The sequence below is a fragment of the Rhinopithecus roxellana genome, chromosome 5 (genome assembly GCF_007565055.1).
Source record: "Rhinopithecus roxellana isolate Shanxi Qingling chromosome 5, ASM756505v1, whole genome shotgun sequence".
Lineage (NCBI taxonomy): Eukaryota > Metazoa > Chordata > Mammalia > Primates > Cercopithecidae > Rhinopithecus > Rhinopithecus roxellana.
In genome coordinates this window covers 35,356,977-35,376,369 of record NC_044553.1, presented here as the reverse complement: position 1 = coordinate 35,376,369, position 19,393 = coordinate 35,356,977, and the positions used below count along the sequence as shown (strand labels likewise).

The 19,393-nt window shown below is 39.1% G+C and overlaps 1 protein-coding gene across 1 annotated transcript in view; it reads right to left on the bottom strand.

Moving 5' to 3' along the window:
- The window catches only part of SLC12A1 (solute carrier family 12 member 1), a 104,034-nt gene that overhangs the window by 25,876 nt on the left and 58,765 nt on the right, over positions 1 to 19,393 (bottom strand). The window contains exons 17-20 of the mRNA XM_030930776.1: positions 18,645 to 18,785; positions 15,672 to 15,778; positions 10,707 to 10,789; positions 259 to 402 (exon numbers count right to left, since the gene is read on the bottom strand). Coding sequence (XP_030786636.1) covers positions 259 to 402; positions 10,707 to 10,789; positions 15,672 to 15,778; positions 18,645 to 18,785 — 475 coding nt within the window. The remainder of the gene's footprint in view (positions 1 to 258; positions 403 to 10,706; positions 10,790 to 15,671; positions 15,779 to 18,644; positions 18,786 to 19,393) is intronic.

The following is a 19,393-nucleotide window of genomic DNA, read 5'->3' as shown; positions in this document are numbered from 1 at the left end:
AAGCACTATTGGACTTCCAAACCAAATATTACATTTTAAAAATAATTTTTGACAGTAAGATGGTATAAAGTACCTAATGAGGTTGATAAATGACAATAGCTGCTACCGTTTATCCATACTACCTTCTGGAGAGAAACCTTTCAGTTCCTACCTACACTCAATGCCCCCAACATCTTAGATGCTGACTTCGGACTCTTTCTAGATGCTCAAATAGTGACTCATCTTGTAAACTTTCTTGCAAATTTTAAAAGTACTTACCTTTTTTAGGCGTTGTCTTGGTAATGTTCAACTTGCCAGCTTTTTTAAACAAGCCTCGGATGCCTCCACTTTCCTCTTCACACTCATTGTCTTTGATAGTCGCTTCCAATGCTAGTCTCTCCTGTTCTAATCTCTCTAATTCCTCTGATGAAAGAAGACACAATCACCCACTTAACTCAGAGCTACAAAGTTTCTAGAAACAATCTTATAAACTTTTAATATTTAAAATGGTATGTATGTGATAAGATAATTGTTTATACATAGTATAGTTTTTCTAAATGATTTTTATATATTATCTTTTAATAGAAGTAATATATTTTGGTTGGGTGAGGTAGCTCGTGCCTGTAATCTCAGCACTTCGGGAAGCCAAGACGGGTGTTTCACTTGAGCCCAGGAGTTCAAAACCAGCCTGGGCAACATGGTGAAACTCCATCCCCATGAACGATACAAAAATTAGCCGGGTGTAGTGTGTAGTGCCAGCTACTTGGGAGGCCGAGGTGAGAGGATCACCTGAGCCTGGGGGGTAGAGGCCGCAGTGAGCTGTGATCATGCCACTGCACTGCAGCTTGGGCAATAGAGTGAGATCCTGTCTCCAAAAGAAAAAATAAAAAGTAATGTATCTTAGTAAATTGTATTCAGAAAGTTGTCACAACTAGCTTAAAAAAATAGCTCTATGTGTTAGGTTATGATACATAAAGTTACTACATTTTTATTTGTGAGGGCAAGAGAGGCTATTTAATGCCATTCTTATTCACTACCATGCAAAAATCAACAAACAGAAAATCTTTCACACTGTAAACCACCAATTTACTGACCTAAGCTAGTGATACAGATGTTTTACAACTGGAAGTGACAAAATTACAGAAGTACACTGGGTATATATCAGCCACACAACAATGCTTCATGAATTGAAACATAAAAGCAGACAGCAAGAATTAAGAGGAGATAACAAAATCTTACAATAAACTCTGTAGGCGTTGGATACAAATTACAATGGAAAGCATCCACCACCATTCCTTTCAATAAGCAAAATATTTTGTGGAGTGGGTGACCAAAGTCAAAGAAATAAAAGCTGAGGTTTCTGGGTGCCTGTCAGAGTTCAAATTGCTAAAAGGGGTCTTATGACACGTTTTAGTCTGGAACAGGAGTCAAGCAGCGCAAAATTTCCTGCCCAAGGTTTAGACGCACTATCCAAGCTTTCATGTTGTGTCTGGCTGCCTTTTATCTTTTTTGGATTCTGATTGTGACGAAAATTTCCTAGCTACTATGTAATGTGCTGGATCTTTCTTTGACCTCACCCCGCACTAGATCCGGGTAAGTAAGACTTTCAAAGCAGTCATATGACAGTGCTACACTTAGGAGGCTTCTTGCTTCTTGCTTACACTGGGTGAGGTGGCCCTCTTGTCAGATGCCCTCATCTTATTGCCTGCTGAGAACAGAGCCTTAGAAAATGAGCAATGTTCAGAGGAAGAGGACAGAAAACCTAGATTCCGTGTTACAAAACACTGGGAGAGCTTCTGTAAATGTCAACCCTTGGAGCCCATTGCCTTATCTATCTGTTAAGCGAAGCTATACAAACTCTAGATTTATCAATTATGTACTAACTAAATCTGTCAGGATAGTCACATCCCTAGACGATGCTGCTATTCAGCTACATGGAATTGTCTGGCCCCTTTCCAGGTCTTAGCAATTAATCTTTTGCTAGTGGCATGAGATTTAAGGTCAAATCACCCATGTGATTTCCCCGAAGCTTCAAAGGTTCTCAAGATCAGCAGCTATAGAAAATCTGAGAAATTAGGCTGATGGTGTTAAAGCTGAGACAGAAGTTGCTTACCCCTGACTTTTGAAAGGTGAAGACAAGCTGCATTGCAATGGGGGGTCATGACCGATTACAGTTCTGCTGCTGGCTTTAATGTGACATTAGCCAAGTAATTTACTTTTTTTATGCCTTGGATTTCCCGTCTGTGAAATGGAAAACTGTAACTCTTTCCTTTTCCCACCCCTCAAGCTTTGCAAAAAGAATAAACAAAGTGTCCACACAGGGTTTTGGAGGTCCTTAAAGAACAGAGCAAGAACTGCATTCTGTAGGCAGTATATTTATGCAAATTTTGGCAATGGGCCTAGTCATGCAAAACAAATTGAGTATTTTGAGATGCCTGGGAGTTATTTTAGCAGTTGCTATTTATTGCACACTCTTTGGGTGCCAGGGACTGTGTTGCATTTTATTCTTTTCCAAACAACTCTGAGATAGTTACTACTATTATCATCTTCATTTTGTAGATGAAGAAACTAGTAGGTTAAGTGACTTGCCTGATATCACCCAGCAAGTTACAGGGTTCATATGCAAAGAGATCTGCATATGCTTCCCACCATGAAGACCCTCCTCCTGTGGCTTATTATTATTATTTCAGAGTTGTTTTATTACCTTCCTACGCTTTATCATCAGATAAACCTAAACACTCTCAGGCACATGGCATAATGCTAAGTTAATCCCCCCAAATGATGGCCCATCCAACATGTAATTTTAAAATGAGGACCCTAAAGATACGGGTCTGTATAGAAGGCTGCACTAGAGCAGCAGCACTGGTACTCAGACTTTGTGGTCACTGTCCTGGATGACGGCACCCTAGCTGTTATTTTGCCTTCTGGGGTGTTGCAGGGGGCCACTTAATGGGGTAACCTGCTCTTTGCAATCCTCTGATGTGGCAACTGTAAGGGCTGCCCTGGGAGGTTTTTCTGGGCAGGCTCTCATGGACCCTATGATTAGCCACTGGTTGCCATGCTCTTTGTCCTCTAGTTTGGACAAAGAGGGAAAAAAAGATAAATCCTCCTTTGTAATGGAGTCAGCTGGCTGAGCGAACTGGGAGCGATTCCAACAATTTGCTTGAAGGTATGTGCACAGCCCATCCAGAACAGAGCAAGCTGCAAAATTGCAGGCCTGAGAGGCAAAACCAAATTTTGCTCGAATGGTTTAGATATAGCAGTTTCCTCAAAGATGATAGAGACAGAAGATTACAGAGAGTATTTACTCTAAAGGCTAAAATCAGCTTGCTTTGCCATCTTGGATTTTTAGATCCATACCATGGTGTGATCCCCATTTGCATAGTGATTTTCGCAAGTTCTTATTCAAGTTAATTCTTAATTATTCACTTGGTAGGTGATCTAAGGCCTCCTTCTGTGCACTCCTTCCTTTTTGCATTTCAGCGCTAAACAGAAGTGATGTTTTGATTATCTGTTCTTCTGAATGATCTATCTGGTGTGCTGCTTGCCTCTGTTTGCATGCAGGGAAATTAAGAGTAGACTTTGTCAAAACATTTTTGTCAACAGAAATCCTGGCCAGATGACTTGCAAAGGCATACCATTAACCACAAGGGGAGCAAGCCAAGAGAGTATGAACGAATGGATATAAGTTGATTTCCACTAGCCTGACAATAAAAACTATTTATTCTATCATCACCACCATCACGACTACATTTTTAATTTTCAGAAATTACAAAGCCCTTTCTACATAGTATCTCATTTGATACCAATACTGGGATGCATGCAGAGCTGGTAATATTCTCCCCATTTTACCAAAAAGGAAACTTGGGCTCAGAAAGTTCAAGTGATTTGTTCAAGGTAGCACAGCTCGTGACCCAAGTCTTCTGCTCCCAATTCTAGTGTTTATCCCTCTTCTCCCTTCTCCTTCCGTGATATGCCTTGATCACAATAGCTGCCTGTTGAAGGAATACCCAGTCTGCATGTTTTCAAAAACCATCCCCAAATTTCTCAATTAGAATCAATCTCCTCTACATTTCCATAATACCTTGCTTAAACCTTTATTCCACTAACTACTATAACTGTGTGACTCGGATGTCTATCTTATTCACAATGGACTCCGGACTCCTGGAGGGCAGAACTTATGCCCTATTTCATCACCAACATTTATTGAGAGTTTACCGTATGCCAAGTACAATGCCAAACACTTTGCAGCCATCAAATTCTTTAATCCAAAACAACAAATCTGTGGCGTAGGTACTATAATTATTCCCACTGGAAAATGCAAAAAGTGAAACACAGAGAGGATGGGTAACTTGAACAGCATCACACAGACAAAAGATGTCAAAGTTGGGATCCAAACCCAGGTTTATCTATTCCAAACCCTATGCTTGGACCTCATGTTATCCCTCCTATGTTCTTCATGGTGCCACCCCTACCTGCTATTACCTGGAACCATGTTTGCACCAATAGGCACTCAAGAATTCTGTGTTGAAATAAATTAAAGAACAGATCAATGCTGTTCAATTCAGTTCAATAGTTTTGAAAGTACTGTCTTTATAAAAGAAGAAAAACAAGTGCAGAGTTGTGAAGAATGGGGGTGTGAGAAGTGTGTGTGTGTGTGTGGTAAGTACAAAAGACAACGTTTGAAAGAAGTGCAGTTAATACTGTATACAAAGTTATATAAAAAAGGGACAGATAGAGGACAGAAGGTGGGACCAGTGAGATAAAAGCCTGGGAGATGGAAGCGCGAGAGACAAGTGAGGAAGGAGAGGGGACTTTTCTCTGGAAAGGACCACCACCTGGAAATCCTGTAATGGTAACTACTGGGAACTTGAATACATTAGATAATTCTGTAGTATGTCATAGTTTATAAGGCCACATTGCTACTGAGAGATAGAGATAGAGATAGAGAGATAGAGGTAGAGACTGAGATATAGAAATAGAGATAGAGATAGAGAGAGCATGCCTGCCCTTCTCTCTTTTCAAGATATTTATAATCTCAACCTGAAGTTACGACGGTAGAAGAAAAAGCTTAGACCTTTAGGTTCTCTCAGTTGAGGGTAGGTTTCTAATCCATGTTGTCATCCACATCCCAAACAGTTTTCATAGTAATAACTAAGAGTGACCCTTGAGCCATGCCGTCATGTAAATGCCAAAACTGCTTTGAATAGTAGTTACTGTATTTTCAAGTGCTTTATAAATTGATGATATGGTACCCAGTTGGAGTGACTATATTTTGAAACTCAATTTACTTGTCAAGATTGCTTCAAATGTTATGTCCCCAGTCTTTTTTTTTTTTTTTTTAAGATGTCTTTTAGAAATAGGCAGAGGTCTACAAATTACAACCTGCTTTGAATCTTAAGGATTGAGAGTCGTCAATTATCTGACACCAGAAGGGAGATCAGGGAAACCCACTGGGGAATGGAATCCCCTCCCATTTTACAGCATCCTTTTTCTTTATTAATTATTAAGTTAAAATTCTTTCCTTGCTCAATAACTCAAAGCTGTAAATGCTCATAAGAATCAATGTGCTGTACCCCAGGTGAAGTCTAGTTGAATAGAAGGCAGGAAGCAATCCTGCAGTGGTTGCCTTCTAATCAAGTAATTATTTACTACACTGCCATCTGTCTTTATTTTTCTAAGCCACTCGATCAGACACAGCAGTATCCCCGTGCTCTGAGATAGTCACAAATCATGCTGTACTTACGTGGAATACTTGACCGCAATATATTGCAAATAATGTTCCATCACTTTGTTTCTTACCAGTATAATTTGGACTCCTTGTTGTAGTTGGAAAACTTGCTAAATATCCCTGGGAGGTGAGCAGTATGAAATATCATGATTTTTTTTGTGTGTGTGTTGTCAGGCAATAAATTAATTTATTAAGAGAAACTATCAGTCATCAGTATTAGATGAGTTGCTACAGTATACAAGTTACAATGTTATGAGCATCGATCTTATTTATATTAAAAGTTATTCTCCTCACATAAGCCTGTAATACAACATAAAAATAATTGTCATTAGCTGGTAAATTATCTATAAAGCTGATTTCTATTCACTGCTTTATTAACTACAGTATATGGGCACTCTGAATTGCTAATATTTCCTTTAAATTATAATCTGTGATGACACTGTGGTGCCTGTGTTGGAAAAGCTATGATGATAATCATTAACATAGTATAATGCAATACTTAAGATTTATCAGGCCCTTATTAGGCCCTGAATTACAGCATAATATAATGAAATGCAAGTTTATTTCTTCCAATTCAAAATCTAATAAGAGGTTTGTGTCATAAATTACATAAACCTCAAAACAATGCATGGAAATGTGGCAGAAAGTTAATTTCTATCATTATGTTGTTTTTCTGCATGTTCTTCATGTACTTGTGTAATATTGTTTTTCTTTGTTTACCCTAGATAGTTGGTACTTGTAATTATTTTATTAGCATCCAATTGTATTTTCCCTTTCTTGACTAAGAAGCAGAAATATTTCAAACATCAAAGTTTATTTAAATAGGATACAACTCTTGGGAAATTAAAAGGGATACAGTTCACTGCCAGGATTCTTTGAGAAATACAGCAAAACTTGGTTGCTGTATTGCTTTATAGAAGTAAATTGATGGTGCATCTTGGCAGATGGAACAATGAGGGGTGGGAGCAATGCTTTTCAGCTACATCACATCTTTCAGCTTGAAGAGAGCAACATAACACACAAAGCAAATGTGTAATCTAAATACAAGTTATATTTTGCATTCTCATTTTTAGATGGAAAACATTATAGCACAAAAGCCAGGAAAAAAAAAAAAGTAAAACCTAGGAAGTTTGCAACAGAACGGTTCTGTTAATATTCAGTTCTTGTAATTGCCCTCAAAGTCAGGTTTATCTTACCATAGACAGGCAGCTCCCTTGTTGGGTGTCTTAAGGAACGCATAGAACCGACTCTGCCTCATTCCCAGAACTCAGATTTCACCATTGCCTCTCATTATATGTCATCATCCTCTCTAGCTCTTCTTTTTCAAAGATAAAATAGGGGCTTCAAACAGATATAGGTTTGAATCCCAGCTCTACCAATGACTAGCCTTGTGAATCTTGGGTAAGCCCTCATTTTACCAGCTGTAAAATGGGGACAATGATAATACTCTCCTCATAGGGTAGCTGAGATGATAAATGTTATATGTGAACATGAAGCATAATAGATGGCACATAATAAGTGCTCAAATGTTTTAACTATTGTTGCTACAAAGTATTAAGTTCTACTAGGAGGGAATATACATTAATAGTGAATGCCCAGTGAGTGGGAGTTAGTATTTCTGATCTGGAGTTTAAAATATCCATAAAGAAGAAAAGGGGCATACAAAGGAAGGCTAAAGTCACCAAGAGATAACCTTTTGTGCTACAATTTTGCATAAGACGCGCTCTCCTTGCAGTTTTATTTTTTAATGCTCTTCATTATCATAGAGTATATACATAATCAGATAGTAGCTATCTTATAAAAACACTTGATCTCTAGTTTTTTCTTCATCCTCCTCTTCTCCTACAACATACCAGAATGGTTGCATCAGAAAATTCACCTAATCCACTCATATTCTTTCCTGTTTTGATGGAGACAATCATGAACCAGCAAATAGAATACGAATCAATCAGGCAACAGCCCTTAAGAATTCTTTTTTCTTTCTGCTGAACCTATTCAGAAATACCCTGGTACTGCTCCTGTACGTTGGAGACTTCATACTGCCAGAGAAAACTGGACAACCACAACTGGGTTTTCACTGTTGTACACTGATCAGTTCTTGCTGATCTTTTTCATTCTCTATCATGACTTTTTAAAATGCTTACTAGTTTCTTCTCATTCTCAGTTAAATCGTTCCTCTCTTGCTTTTAGAAGTAAACCATTGCTCCAGCTTAAAAGAAAGAATTGAGACTATTGTGCATCATCTTCTTCAGTTTATCACTCTACTCTCACAAATCCACGTATCGCATCATCAATCCTCACCTCCTTTGCTCCAATTTTAGATGAAGTGTTTTTTGTTTTTTTTTTTTTCTGTTTCAGGCCAACTCTTCCATTCATGCCTTTCCCTCAATTTTCTGTTCCTCCTGGATCTTACTCCATGGGTCGCCCCTTTCTTTGCCTACATCTTCAATGTTTGCACTCTCTTGTGCTATTTCCTCAGTCTAGAAATATGATTTGATCTCCCATTCAGAGGTCTATAGGTTCCCTACAGTAAGCCTGCTCAATCTCATTCCTCTTGTTACCATCCAAGCTTCTCAGAAGGGTTGGCTACATCCATATTCTCTGCTAGTTCATTTCATAGTCTCTTCTCAACTCACTGCAATCTTGATTCTGATAACCCTGCTTTACAGAAATTGCTCTCACTAAGATTACCTGTGTCATGCCAATTCCATTTGGTTCATGATCTTACTGTACGTTTCTGCTGCATTTGGCAATGTTGGTTATTCTCATTTTGAGCACTGTACTCCCGTGGTTTACCTGACCCCAGACTTCTGGTTTCTTCATCTTTCTGACCTCTCCTTCTCTTCTTTGGGGCCTTTTTCCTACTCTTTGGAGTCCTTGGCTACACACACTCTTTGAGTTCTATTTTCTAGGGTGATGGTTTCAATCCACATTAGCCATGATGTCTCCTGTATTAGTCCACCCAGGTTGCCATAACAAATGCCACAGACAGGGTGTCGTAAACAGTAGACATTTATTTCCTCACAATTCTGAAGTCCAGAAGTCCAAGATCAAGGCATCAGCAGGATTGATTTCATTCTGAGGCCTCGTTCCTTGGCTTGAAGACAGCCGCCTTCTCACCATATCTTCACGTGATCACCCCTCCTAATCTCTTCTTATAAGGACACCAGTAATATTGGATTAGGGCCCACCCAAATAACCTAATTTTACCTTAATTACCTCTTTAAAGACCCTGTCTCCAAATACAGTCACATTCTGAGGTCCTGGGGTTAGCACTTCAACATATGAACTTGTTGAGGGGGGAGACACAGTTCAGTCCATAGCATCTCCTAAATCTGTATTTCCAGTTCAGATTTCTCTTTTACGATGAGGACTGTCTAACTGCCTGTTAGACATTTCCCGTAGGATTTCCCACGGGAGATTGTTTGAAATTGAGCCAGGCATTTCCTCATTAAACCTGTACTTCCTCTTGCATTTCCCATTTCCATTGGCTCATCCAGTCAGCCAAGGAGTTTTTCTTTACTCCGCCCTTTCCCATATCCCACACATCCAATCAACTCTCAAACGCTGCTCTTCGTACCTGCAAAATACTTTTCAACTCTGTTCTTTTCTCTCCATCCCAACTGAGGCTGCCCTAGTTCAAGCTGTCACCTTGTCTTGTTTGATTATTGTAGAACTCTTTGATTTGTCTATTTCCATTCTAGTCCTGCGTCCATGCTCTAGATAACTGAAAGAGCATGAGATCTAAAACCCAAGTTTGACCACATTATTCCCTCACTTGAATCTCTCTGATGGTTCCTCATTATCTACAGAATGTGATCCATCTTTTTAATATGGCAAATGAGGCTTTTACAGTCTAGATCCTCCTTATAGTGGCAGCCTCATATTTTACTATTGTTAGCTTCCTACTTTTCACTTCAGTAACATGAATCTGCTTTTGGTTGTCTATATACTCCATTCCTCTCTATTCCCATGTCCTCACCTTTGCAAACACTTTCCTCTTTGTCAGGAATGCATTCTCCAAACTGTCTCTTTACTTTTCTCTCCCTCAACTTTGTCTGGTTAACTCCTACTCATCCAGTGAATCTCAAATCAAAGGTAATTTTCTCCAGAACGCCTTTTTGGAGTGAGGTAGGTGCCTCTTCCTTCTTTCCCATAATTCCTTATTTATACTTACTATAATGCTAATAATTGATCTACTTCCCTTACTAGGCTGTGTGTCTCTTGAGGGCACAGACAGAATTGATTAATCTTAGTCTACCCAGCACCACTTGCACCTACACTATGCCTGGCACGTAACAGGCACCAGAAAAGCATCATTTTTTTCTTAATGTTGTGTTGTAAGCGGACTCTGATGTGAGGCTCAGCGGAAGAGATGAGTCATGAATTCATGTCTTGTGCTAATTTTTCAGTAAGTATATCAGTATGTTCTTTATTTCATACACAAGAGAGTATGTTTAAATTCTAAGACTAAGCAAGTATACCAAATTCTCTACAGGGAAAAAACAAAGAGTCACTAATCTGAATTAGTGTTTCTGCCTCTGACTTAGATTAGTGATTCACAGCATGATACATTCAGGCTCATTTCCATGTTAGCTACAAACCAGTTCATAGACTCTCAAAAGCAAAATACGTGTTTTTCTGGGGAAAGAATTAATCTTCATTTTCTGAAACATCTTGCAGAAATTAATTTGGCAGGTTATTTTACTGAAGTTGTTTATTTTCCTTGATGCTGGCTTTGTGGTTTTGTGATAAGAAAAATAATTGATGACTACCTTGAATTCCTCAATATTTGTGGTTAGCAGGGCAAAGGCTGCTTGTGTTAGCATTGGAGAAAATACTGGGGGAACTATATGCACTGTGAGTTAGCACTAGAACATAAGCTCCACCGTTAAGGAATTTTGTCTATATTGTGTCCTGCTATATCCTAGAACAATGTCAGGCACAAAGTAGGTGCTCAATAAATACTTGTTGGTTGAATAAAGAAAGTACATACCTTGCACCTGAAGAACCTGAGAGATGTCAAATCCTTGGCTGATTCTGACTATAACCATGCCAATCTCAAAATCAAATGCATCACTGAAAGAGAAAGCAAAGCAGTTAGGGTTTTAAATGGTTGTTTTAATCCTCAAGCTTAGGACTAGTATTACACTTGCTTCTAGGATTTTGATATAATGAAACTATTAAAATCCACTTTAGAATATAGCCAAGAGCTGATGCATGTGTTTGTTTGTTTGTTCTTCCCTTATGCCTTTTTAAAGTATATTTTGGGTAGAGGTAACTAAATTATTCACTCTAGCCAATTTATTCAAATAATACTATACATCAGAATTTTGATTAAGAGCTTGTCGCATTTTAAAAAAATAATCGAATCTTTTATACAGTGAGCAAAACAATCACTGGCATATTTAGAACAGAGAGATTACAGACTGCAAAGACTCTTTGAAATGATTAGCCACCACCCCCAACCTGGCTGCCTCCTAGAAGGACTCCTATAACATTTCTGATATCAAGTTCATGGTTAGAAATGTCTCCAGTTCCTCTATTTTCAGAATTGACTCTAAACTGGTCACTTGGAGCAATGCTTTTTCATGGCAACCCTATGTACTTGCTCTTGTGTTTTCTCTGTATGCAACCCAAAGGAATTCGATTACTTAGAAGAAAATAAAGTCTCTCCTTCTTTTATCTCTGTTTGAAGAGATTAAAGTTTAAGACATAAATGTTTTCTCTGGTGCGAAACATGGAAGCAAGTCAATTAATACTTTGAGTCATTTGAATTTTTTTTCATTGGGAGGTCCTTTGTTTATACTTCTATGGATCTAAAACTTAATGACTTCTTGCAATTAGGTCATCCTACCCCAAAAACACTTGTCCCACCATATGCAAACAGTTTCCAATGGCCAAAGTCAACCTGAATTTTCATTTGGTATACATAAGTTTGGTGCAATATGAATATCCACTCAAAATCCAAACCATAAATAATCTTTTCTTAACAGAATAGGTCCATTCTGGCACAAGTTGTTACAAAGTAAATTCCTCATAAACAAATCTTGTTTCTGATTGTTCTCGATTATAAAAAGTAGACAATATGCTCCACAAAAAAAAAATTTGGATTCTGTGTTAGGTAGAATAATGCATCCTCAAAGTATCCTAATTCCTGGAACCTGTGAATGTATTTCCTTACATGGCAAAAGGGACTTGGCAGATGTGATTAGGTTAAGGACTTTGGGATGGGGGAGATTATCCTAGATCACCTGGATGGGACAAGAGTAATCACAAGGGTACTTAAAAGTGAAATTAGGAGGCATAAGAGGAGGTCATAGTAATGCGATGTGAGAGGAACTTGACCAGCCATTGCTGGTTTTGAAGATTGAGGAAGGCATTCCTGAGCCACAGCCACATGAGGGAAGCTTCTGGAAGCTGGAAAAGGCAAGGTCAGAAATTTATCCTAGAGCCTCTGGAAGGGAATGCAGCCTGGCCCACACATGCCAGACTTCTAATCTACAGAACTGTAAGATAATCAAGTATTGTGTGTGGTCATTTTTTTTTTTTTTTTTTTTTTTTGACAGAGACTGGCTCTGTCACTCAGGCTGGAGTGCAGTGGTGTGATATTGGCTCACTGCAACCTCTGTCTCTCAGGTTCCAACGATTCTGCCTCAACCTGCTGAGTAGCTGGAATTACAGGTGCACACCACCATGCCTGGCTAATTTTTGTATTTTTAGTAGAGGTTGGGTTTCATCATGTTGACCAGGTTTGTCTCAAACTCGTGACCTCAAATGATCTGCCCACCTCGGCCTCCCAAAGTGCTGGGATTATAGGCATGAGCCACTGTGCCCAGCCTAAAGTATTGTTTTAAGCCACTAAATTTGAGGTAATTTGTTATGGCAGCCATTGAAAACTAATACATACAAATTCTAATTAAAATTAAACCACACTTGGCTGGGTAAGATGGCTCACGTCTGTAATCTAAACACTCTGGGAGGCCAAGGCGGTGGATCACCTGAGGTCAGGAGTTCAAGACTAACCTGGCCAACATGGTGAAACCCCAACTCTACCAAAAAATATAAAAATTAGCTGGGCACGGTGGTGTGCACCTGTAGTCCTGGTTACTCGGTAGGCTGAGACAAGAGAGTTGCTTGAACCCAGGAGCTGGAGGTTACAGTGAGCACAATTGCGCCACTGCACTCCAGCCTGGGCAACAGAGTGAGACTCTGTCTTAAAAAACAAACAAGCAAACAAACAAACAAAACACTAAACCATGCTTAAGAATATTACAGACATTTAAAATATTTTATTCAAAGAAAAATGGTAAAATACTATAGTTTTATAATAATACCCCTGTGTTAACAATAATACTGTACTTTAAGTCATAAAGCCACAAAAATTGGAAAGGGAAATGTAATATGGACACATGATTGTCACTATTAGCCCCATTGCTGTGTTAGTAAAGTCATTTAACTTTACCAATCCAGCTAGGTTTTTATACTAGTACAAATATGGGTCACCCTAATACTGAACTTTATTACCAAGGAGATCTATTATTAATTTGCTGTAAAAGCCAGAAACCTCCTTGGTTCAGTATTACTGGGTTTGATTATTTTGCTCCCTTTGGATTTCTAGAATGTTTGGGATGGTAGGGAGGTTGGAAGACAGTCTGAAGTAATTCTGTATCAAATAATGGACTATTTTGTTGAAGATTTACACATTACTTCCTATTTGCTCTTCCCCCCCACCCCCACCCATCCCTTTTGTTCCCCGAGGTAAAGATGAAATTTTACTGAAGAATCTGGATAACAGAGGACAGATCTGGTCAATTTCCAAGAAGGTCTGATCAGCAACTGACTGATTCTAAATATATCAAAATACTGTTTGCTAAGCCTGGTAAAATTCTTATCCCGATCACCTGGTTTAGCCTTAACTTACTGAACTTATAACACCAGCAGGAGCCAGATGACAGCACGTGGCACCCAGGCTTTATATGTTCGGGAAACACAATGCACTTAATAGATAGGTTCCGCACATTAGAAAGACTGTTGAGTGAATTTCTGTTTATTCAGTAATTCCTGTACTTTTAGAAGATAAAAGTTATTTTCTTATGCTTCCTTTCAATAGAACTAAGAATGCTTTTGTTAATATGTTGCGTAAATCTGCTCAATATAATGATAAATGTTATGATTATAATAACAAGGGGTAGAAGAAATAGCCTGCTTTAAGAAGTGCTAAGCGTATACTTGTTTTCGGCAGATAGGATGAACTTTGAAGTGTAGCTGTATCTCCCAGGGGATGTCATGTACCCTGTGGTCTGAAATCAAAGTGCAGCCAGATCCCAGACACAGGAAACCTTCCATTTCCAGAGATGTTGACACAAAAGATGGCTTTGGGGCATAGCTAACATTACCCCTCTGGAGTCTGATAGAGTATTTTCAAGCCTAGAAGAAATGCTCCACTTTCTTTTCTTTCTTTTTTTTTTTTTTTTTTGAGACGGAGTTTCGCTCTTGTTGCCCAGGCTGGAGTGCTGTGGCGTAATCTCGGCTCACTGCAACCTCCATCTCCCAGGTTCAAGTAATTCTGCTACCTCAGCCTCCCGAGTAGGCACCCACTACCATGCCCAGCTAATTTTTGTATTATCTTTGTATTTTTAGTAGAGACGGGGTTTCACCATGTTAGCCAGGCTGGTCTGAAACTCCTGACCTCAGGTGATCCATCCGTCTCGGCCTACCAAAATGCTGGGATTACGGATGTGAGCCACCGTGCCTGGTCTGGTCGAAAGGCTCAACTTTCTACAGTGTTTCTCTCTGTATGTGTAGAATTTATTTTCTCTTATTCAAAGGAAAAAAACCAAGCCAGGTAATACTTGGAGTATATATGTATACTCCAAATATTACATATTATATACTCCAAGTATTTTATGTATATATGTATACTCTAAATATTATATATTATATACTCCAAAACTGTGAGTATATATATATATACACACACACACATATATATACACACATATATATATTTATACATACACATACACAAAATTTTGGAGTATATAATATATAATGTAATAAATACTTGGAGTGTATAATATATATAAAATACTTTGGAGTATGTAATATATATAGTATAAAATATATAATACTTGTTTTGGAGTATATAATATATAGGGAAAGCATAGCGTTATGGTCATGAGTTTCAGCTTTGCATTTGGATAGTCCTGGGTTGGAATTCCAGCTCTGTCACTAAATGCTGAGATTTTTCAGTATGCTACTTAATTTTTAATGTCTTTGTCTCCACTTGTAGAATGGGAAAAAAATAATAGTACTTTCTTCGAAATCTTTCTATGAGAATTAAATGAGATAATTCATGTTAAAGACATTAGCCTGCTGCCTGCTAGTCCTTTAAGATCTATCATTATCACCTATATCCTAAGCCTCCTCAAATATTAAGCTATTAGAGGTTATGTACCACCAGAACCTCACATTCTGTGCACAAGCCAATGATCCTCCACCTGGTAACAGAAGCACCTGGCATATGGGAGCCTCTTAGCAGAGGGAGATATAGGGCTCTGGGATAGTGAACGAATTATCAGAGACTCAGAAGAAGACAATGACTGAATTGGAGACACCAGCCAACCCAAGATTCCAGGTGTTTTGAAATAAAAATTTCTCTTTGCTTAGCTGTGCTTTGCTTTTAATCTTGTAAATAGATCTTAAGCTTGTAACTCTAAACATTTACTTTTTTCTCTGACACTGGTGTTTCTCTCACCCTGCCTCCTCTGACACTCTGATTCCCTCAAACTCTATTATTGGTGGTGTTTTTTTCACCTTGGGAAAGAAAGAGTACCAGGGGAATGTGCTCTTCTCAGGCAGTTTAATCTGACACAACAGTGTTATGTGCAGTACAAGTTATATACTGCCCTGGTTAGTGCTTTATAAACAAGAACACGTCTTGAAAGCCATCACTTACTGTATGATTCCCACGTAGTTCTCAATCTCTGTCAAGGGAGCTTTCCTCCAGTTTTTCTTATATCCAATCACCAGAGTGTTTGGTTTCATTCTTCCTAAGCCTGAGGCCTAAACAGAGGACATAAAAACATGGGCAATCCTTACCATACTGGGAAACTACCAGCACAAATGAAAAATAATGTCTAAAGGAGCACTGAAGTAATGTTCTGAAGATTCTGAAGATTAGATTACATTTTAGTGCGTGTCCTTCATGCCCGTACCCAAGCATAAAATAGAAAGATTAATTCTAAATCATCTCAGCTATAAATGGATTTTAGATGACAGAAATGTAGCTTTTCTAAATTAGCAGTCATTTGCATTTCTTCTGACACACTCATTAAAATGGTTCAATAATTTAAAATCAAGTGAGGGTCAGCTTAACTGTTGGTATGCATGTTGTAACTTAGTGGTTCAAAGCTCATTTCCACCTGTTATATTCATAATGTCATCAGCAATAAAATCCATGTTTGGAAAATTCTTATGTACAAGGATCACTGAAATCTCTACTTATGTTATTTATTGAAGAGTGACTGAATTATGTTTCCAAAACCCAATTCTTTTATATGACAGTATCATTAATAGCCGTCTTCCATATCAGAAGTGTTCCCCTTCATTAGATGACAGCATACAGCTTCCAGTTAATCAAATTTAATTAGACAATATTACTAAGCACCTATGAATTGCACAGTGCTATGTCAGTTTTGGTGGGAGAGTGGTGAAGCACATTCTTTGGCCTCATGGAACTAAACATGGTGAAGAAGACAATATTTACACAAATACTTCTAATATACATGCAAATGTAATAGAAACTCATATGGAAGAACAAAGGAAGGAAACTTGAATTACAGGCGAGGATTCATGGCCAGCTTCATAGGAGAGGTGGTATTTCGACTGAGTCTTGTAAGTTGGTGAACCATTGACAGGTAACAATGGGAGAGCAGCCAGGTGCGATGGCTCATGCCTATAATCCCAGCACTTTGGGAGGTTGAGGTGGGCGGATCACTTGAGCTCAGGAGTTTGAGACTTGCCTGGCTAACATGGTGAAAACCCATCTCAACTAAAAATGCGAAAAATTAGCTGGGCATGGTGGTGCACGCCTGTAATCCCAGCTGCTCCTGAGGCTGAGGCAGGAGAATCGCTTGAACCCGGGAGGCGGAGGTTCCAGTGAGCCAAGTTTGTGCTACTGCACTCCAGCCTGGGCGACAGAGTGAAACTGCATCTCAAATAAAAAAAAAATAAGATGGGAGAGCAGTGGGAGTAATGGAAGGTAGTTCTGTGTCATGGGAAGAGGGAAAGAAATGCCAGAGCTGGACATTTTAGAGGAAACAGTAGCAGGTGGAAGGAGATAGGCAATGAAAGAGGGCTCCTGAAATAAACTTTGCTTCCAAAACATTTGGTGCACTGTTCTTAGCCAGGCAGCTTCTTGGAGTCCTCATTTGGCCCTTGGCAGATGTGTGGCAGTAAGAAGTTATGGATGTAGTCTTTTCCACAGCTACACTCTGAGGATTTGATAATTTGTACCATAACTTCTTAGATGCGAAGATGGTTTTATTTGAGATGATATAACTGCAGTGCTTCCTTTAATGTCACTTTGTCTTGTCCTTTTGCCATGGCTCCCCTGTACTTCACTTTGTATGTGAAGAAACGCATGTGAATGTATGCATGTTCAGCTTTTCTACCATTTCTTCTGGACTGATCTAAGAGTTCTTTTTCATACTTGTGTCTTTTCTTTCCCTGCTCTTATTTTATGTCCATATTCCCATTCCTAGTTGAAAATTTTGTTTTACAAATCTTCTATGATAATTTTATAATAAATGACTAACAGTGCCAATATATTTAACCAAAGAGCTATTGAAAACTAACTTGGTACTGAAAGAAAAATCAGCATCTTGCAGTAACACCTATTTCCATGGTTTAGCAAATTAATAACAGATGAAAAGGGGCTCATTGTGAGTAATAGGTTTTGCAGAAATGGTTTCTCTGCATGTGCAGCTACCTCGCAAGTGTTATTAAGGGAAATTAGACACAGGATTGCATCAAATACTCTAAAGCTCCAAAACATTACCAATTAAGCTTAACCAATATTTTTTCTTTCCTGCCTGCATGTGCATCTGAGTTACCTGGATGCAGTCCTGACTTCTGACACTCTGAGATACGGTAACTCTGAAAGCCAAATGCACCATTTCATATATACATAATTACGGTTTTTCAACCATACGAAACCCAAAATGCTCAGAAAGCCAAGCTCTACAATTTCTGAGGGTCTCTTGGATTGTTTGTTTTAAGGATTCTCTGTCACTCTAAATTGTGAAGATCAGAACTAGGGAAAGATTTTATGTACTTACTATAGCAGAGATAAAGGAAGGAAAAAGGAAAAAAATAAGGGAGAAAAGATGAGAGAACTGTGGGATTTAAGGTTGAGCTGTAGAGATTATTACATTTTATTCAACGTTCTGGAAATAATTCAGGAGGATAGGGAGATTTTATGCCCAGATCACCATGCATTAATTTAGTTGGTCTAGCAGCTGCCCTAACACCATTTGCAAAAGAAAAAAGGAAAAGAATGCCTGACTTGAGCGTTGCTATATGCAGTATGAGATATAAAAATAGTTTGAAGTTTCAATAGGATCCTGAATGTCGTCAACCACTAGAACAAATTTGCATTTCAATAAGTACAGGGGCAGAATGTATGCTGGTGGCCAAAGGCAACCTCATTTTCCATTTCCAGTGTATCATTCATAGTTCATTGTAATAGAACTTCTCTGCTTTTGTTCTAGCTTTGCCTATACCCAGGAATTCAAAATAATTCCTTAACCATCTGCACTGATCTCTGACGCTGGGCTGCCTAACTACAGCCATTAGCTCTGGGAGCCTCATTAACATGGAGCACTCATTGTTCTTTGCCTCTGTGCTCATTCCCTGAATGCAGCCTTACCTGAAGGAGACTTCGGACACCATCCCTGAAACAGTCTGCCGCCACTGCAGCGTAAAAAGCCTTGATTTTGTTCTTTATAAGCCAGGCCTGTTTTTTCGCCATGCCACTGTTCATCTCCTTAACACACAGTTTGCGCGGTCCCTGTGCGACACAATGAAATATTGGTTAGAACCCTGCTATTATACATCACACTGCTGTTGTTTTCTAAAGGACAAAAATAGCCAGCGATGCCCCATGGAGTTAAGAAGTGGGAAAGAGGCCGGGCGCGGTGGCTCAAGCCTGTAATCCCAGCACTTTGGGAGGCTGAGGTGGGTGGATCAGGAGGTCAGGAGATCGAGACCCTCCTGGCTAACACGGTGAAACCCCGTCTCTACTAAAAATACAAAAAACTAGCCGGGCGAGGTGGCGGGCGCCTGTAGTCCCAGCTACTCGGAGGCTGAGCCGGGAGAATGGCGGGAACCCGGGAGGCGAAGCTTGCAGTGAGCCGAGATCAGCCACTGCACTCCAGCCTGGGCGACAGAGCGAGACTCCTCCTCAAAAAAAGGAAAAAAAAAAAAAAAAAAAAAAAAAAAAGAAGTGGGAAAGAGGCACAAACACCTCACTGAGCAGGGTTCCGCAGATTCAGCCTTTTGGAGAGGACCTGTGCTATTCACATCATTCATTTTCTACCCAAAACATCCAGACTGACTAACATCTGCTTAATTAACTGCCTGACACTGAATGAAAGGAAGAGCTGAGGGCGTCATGAC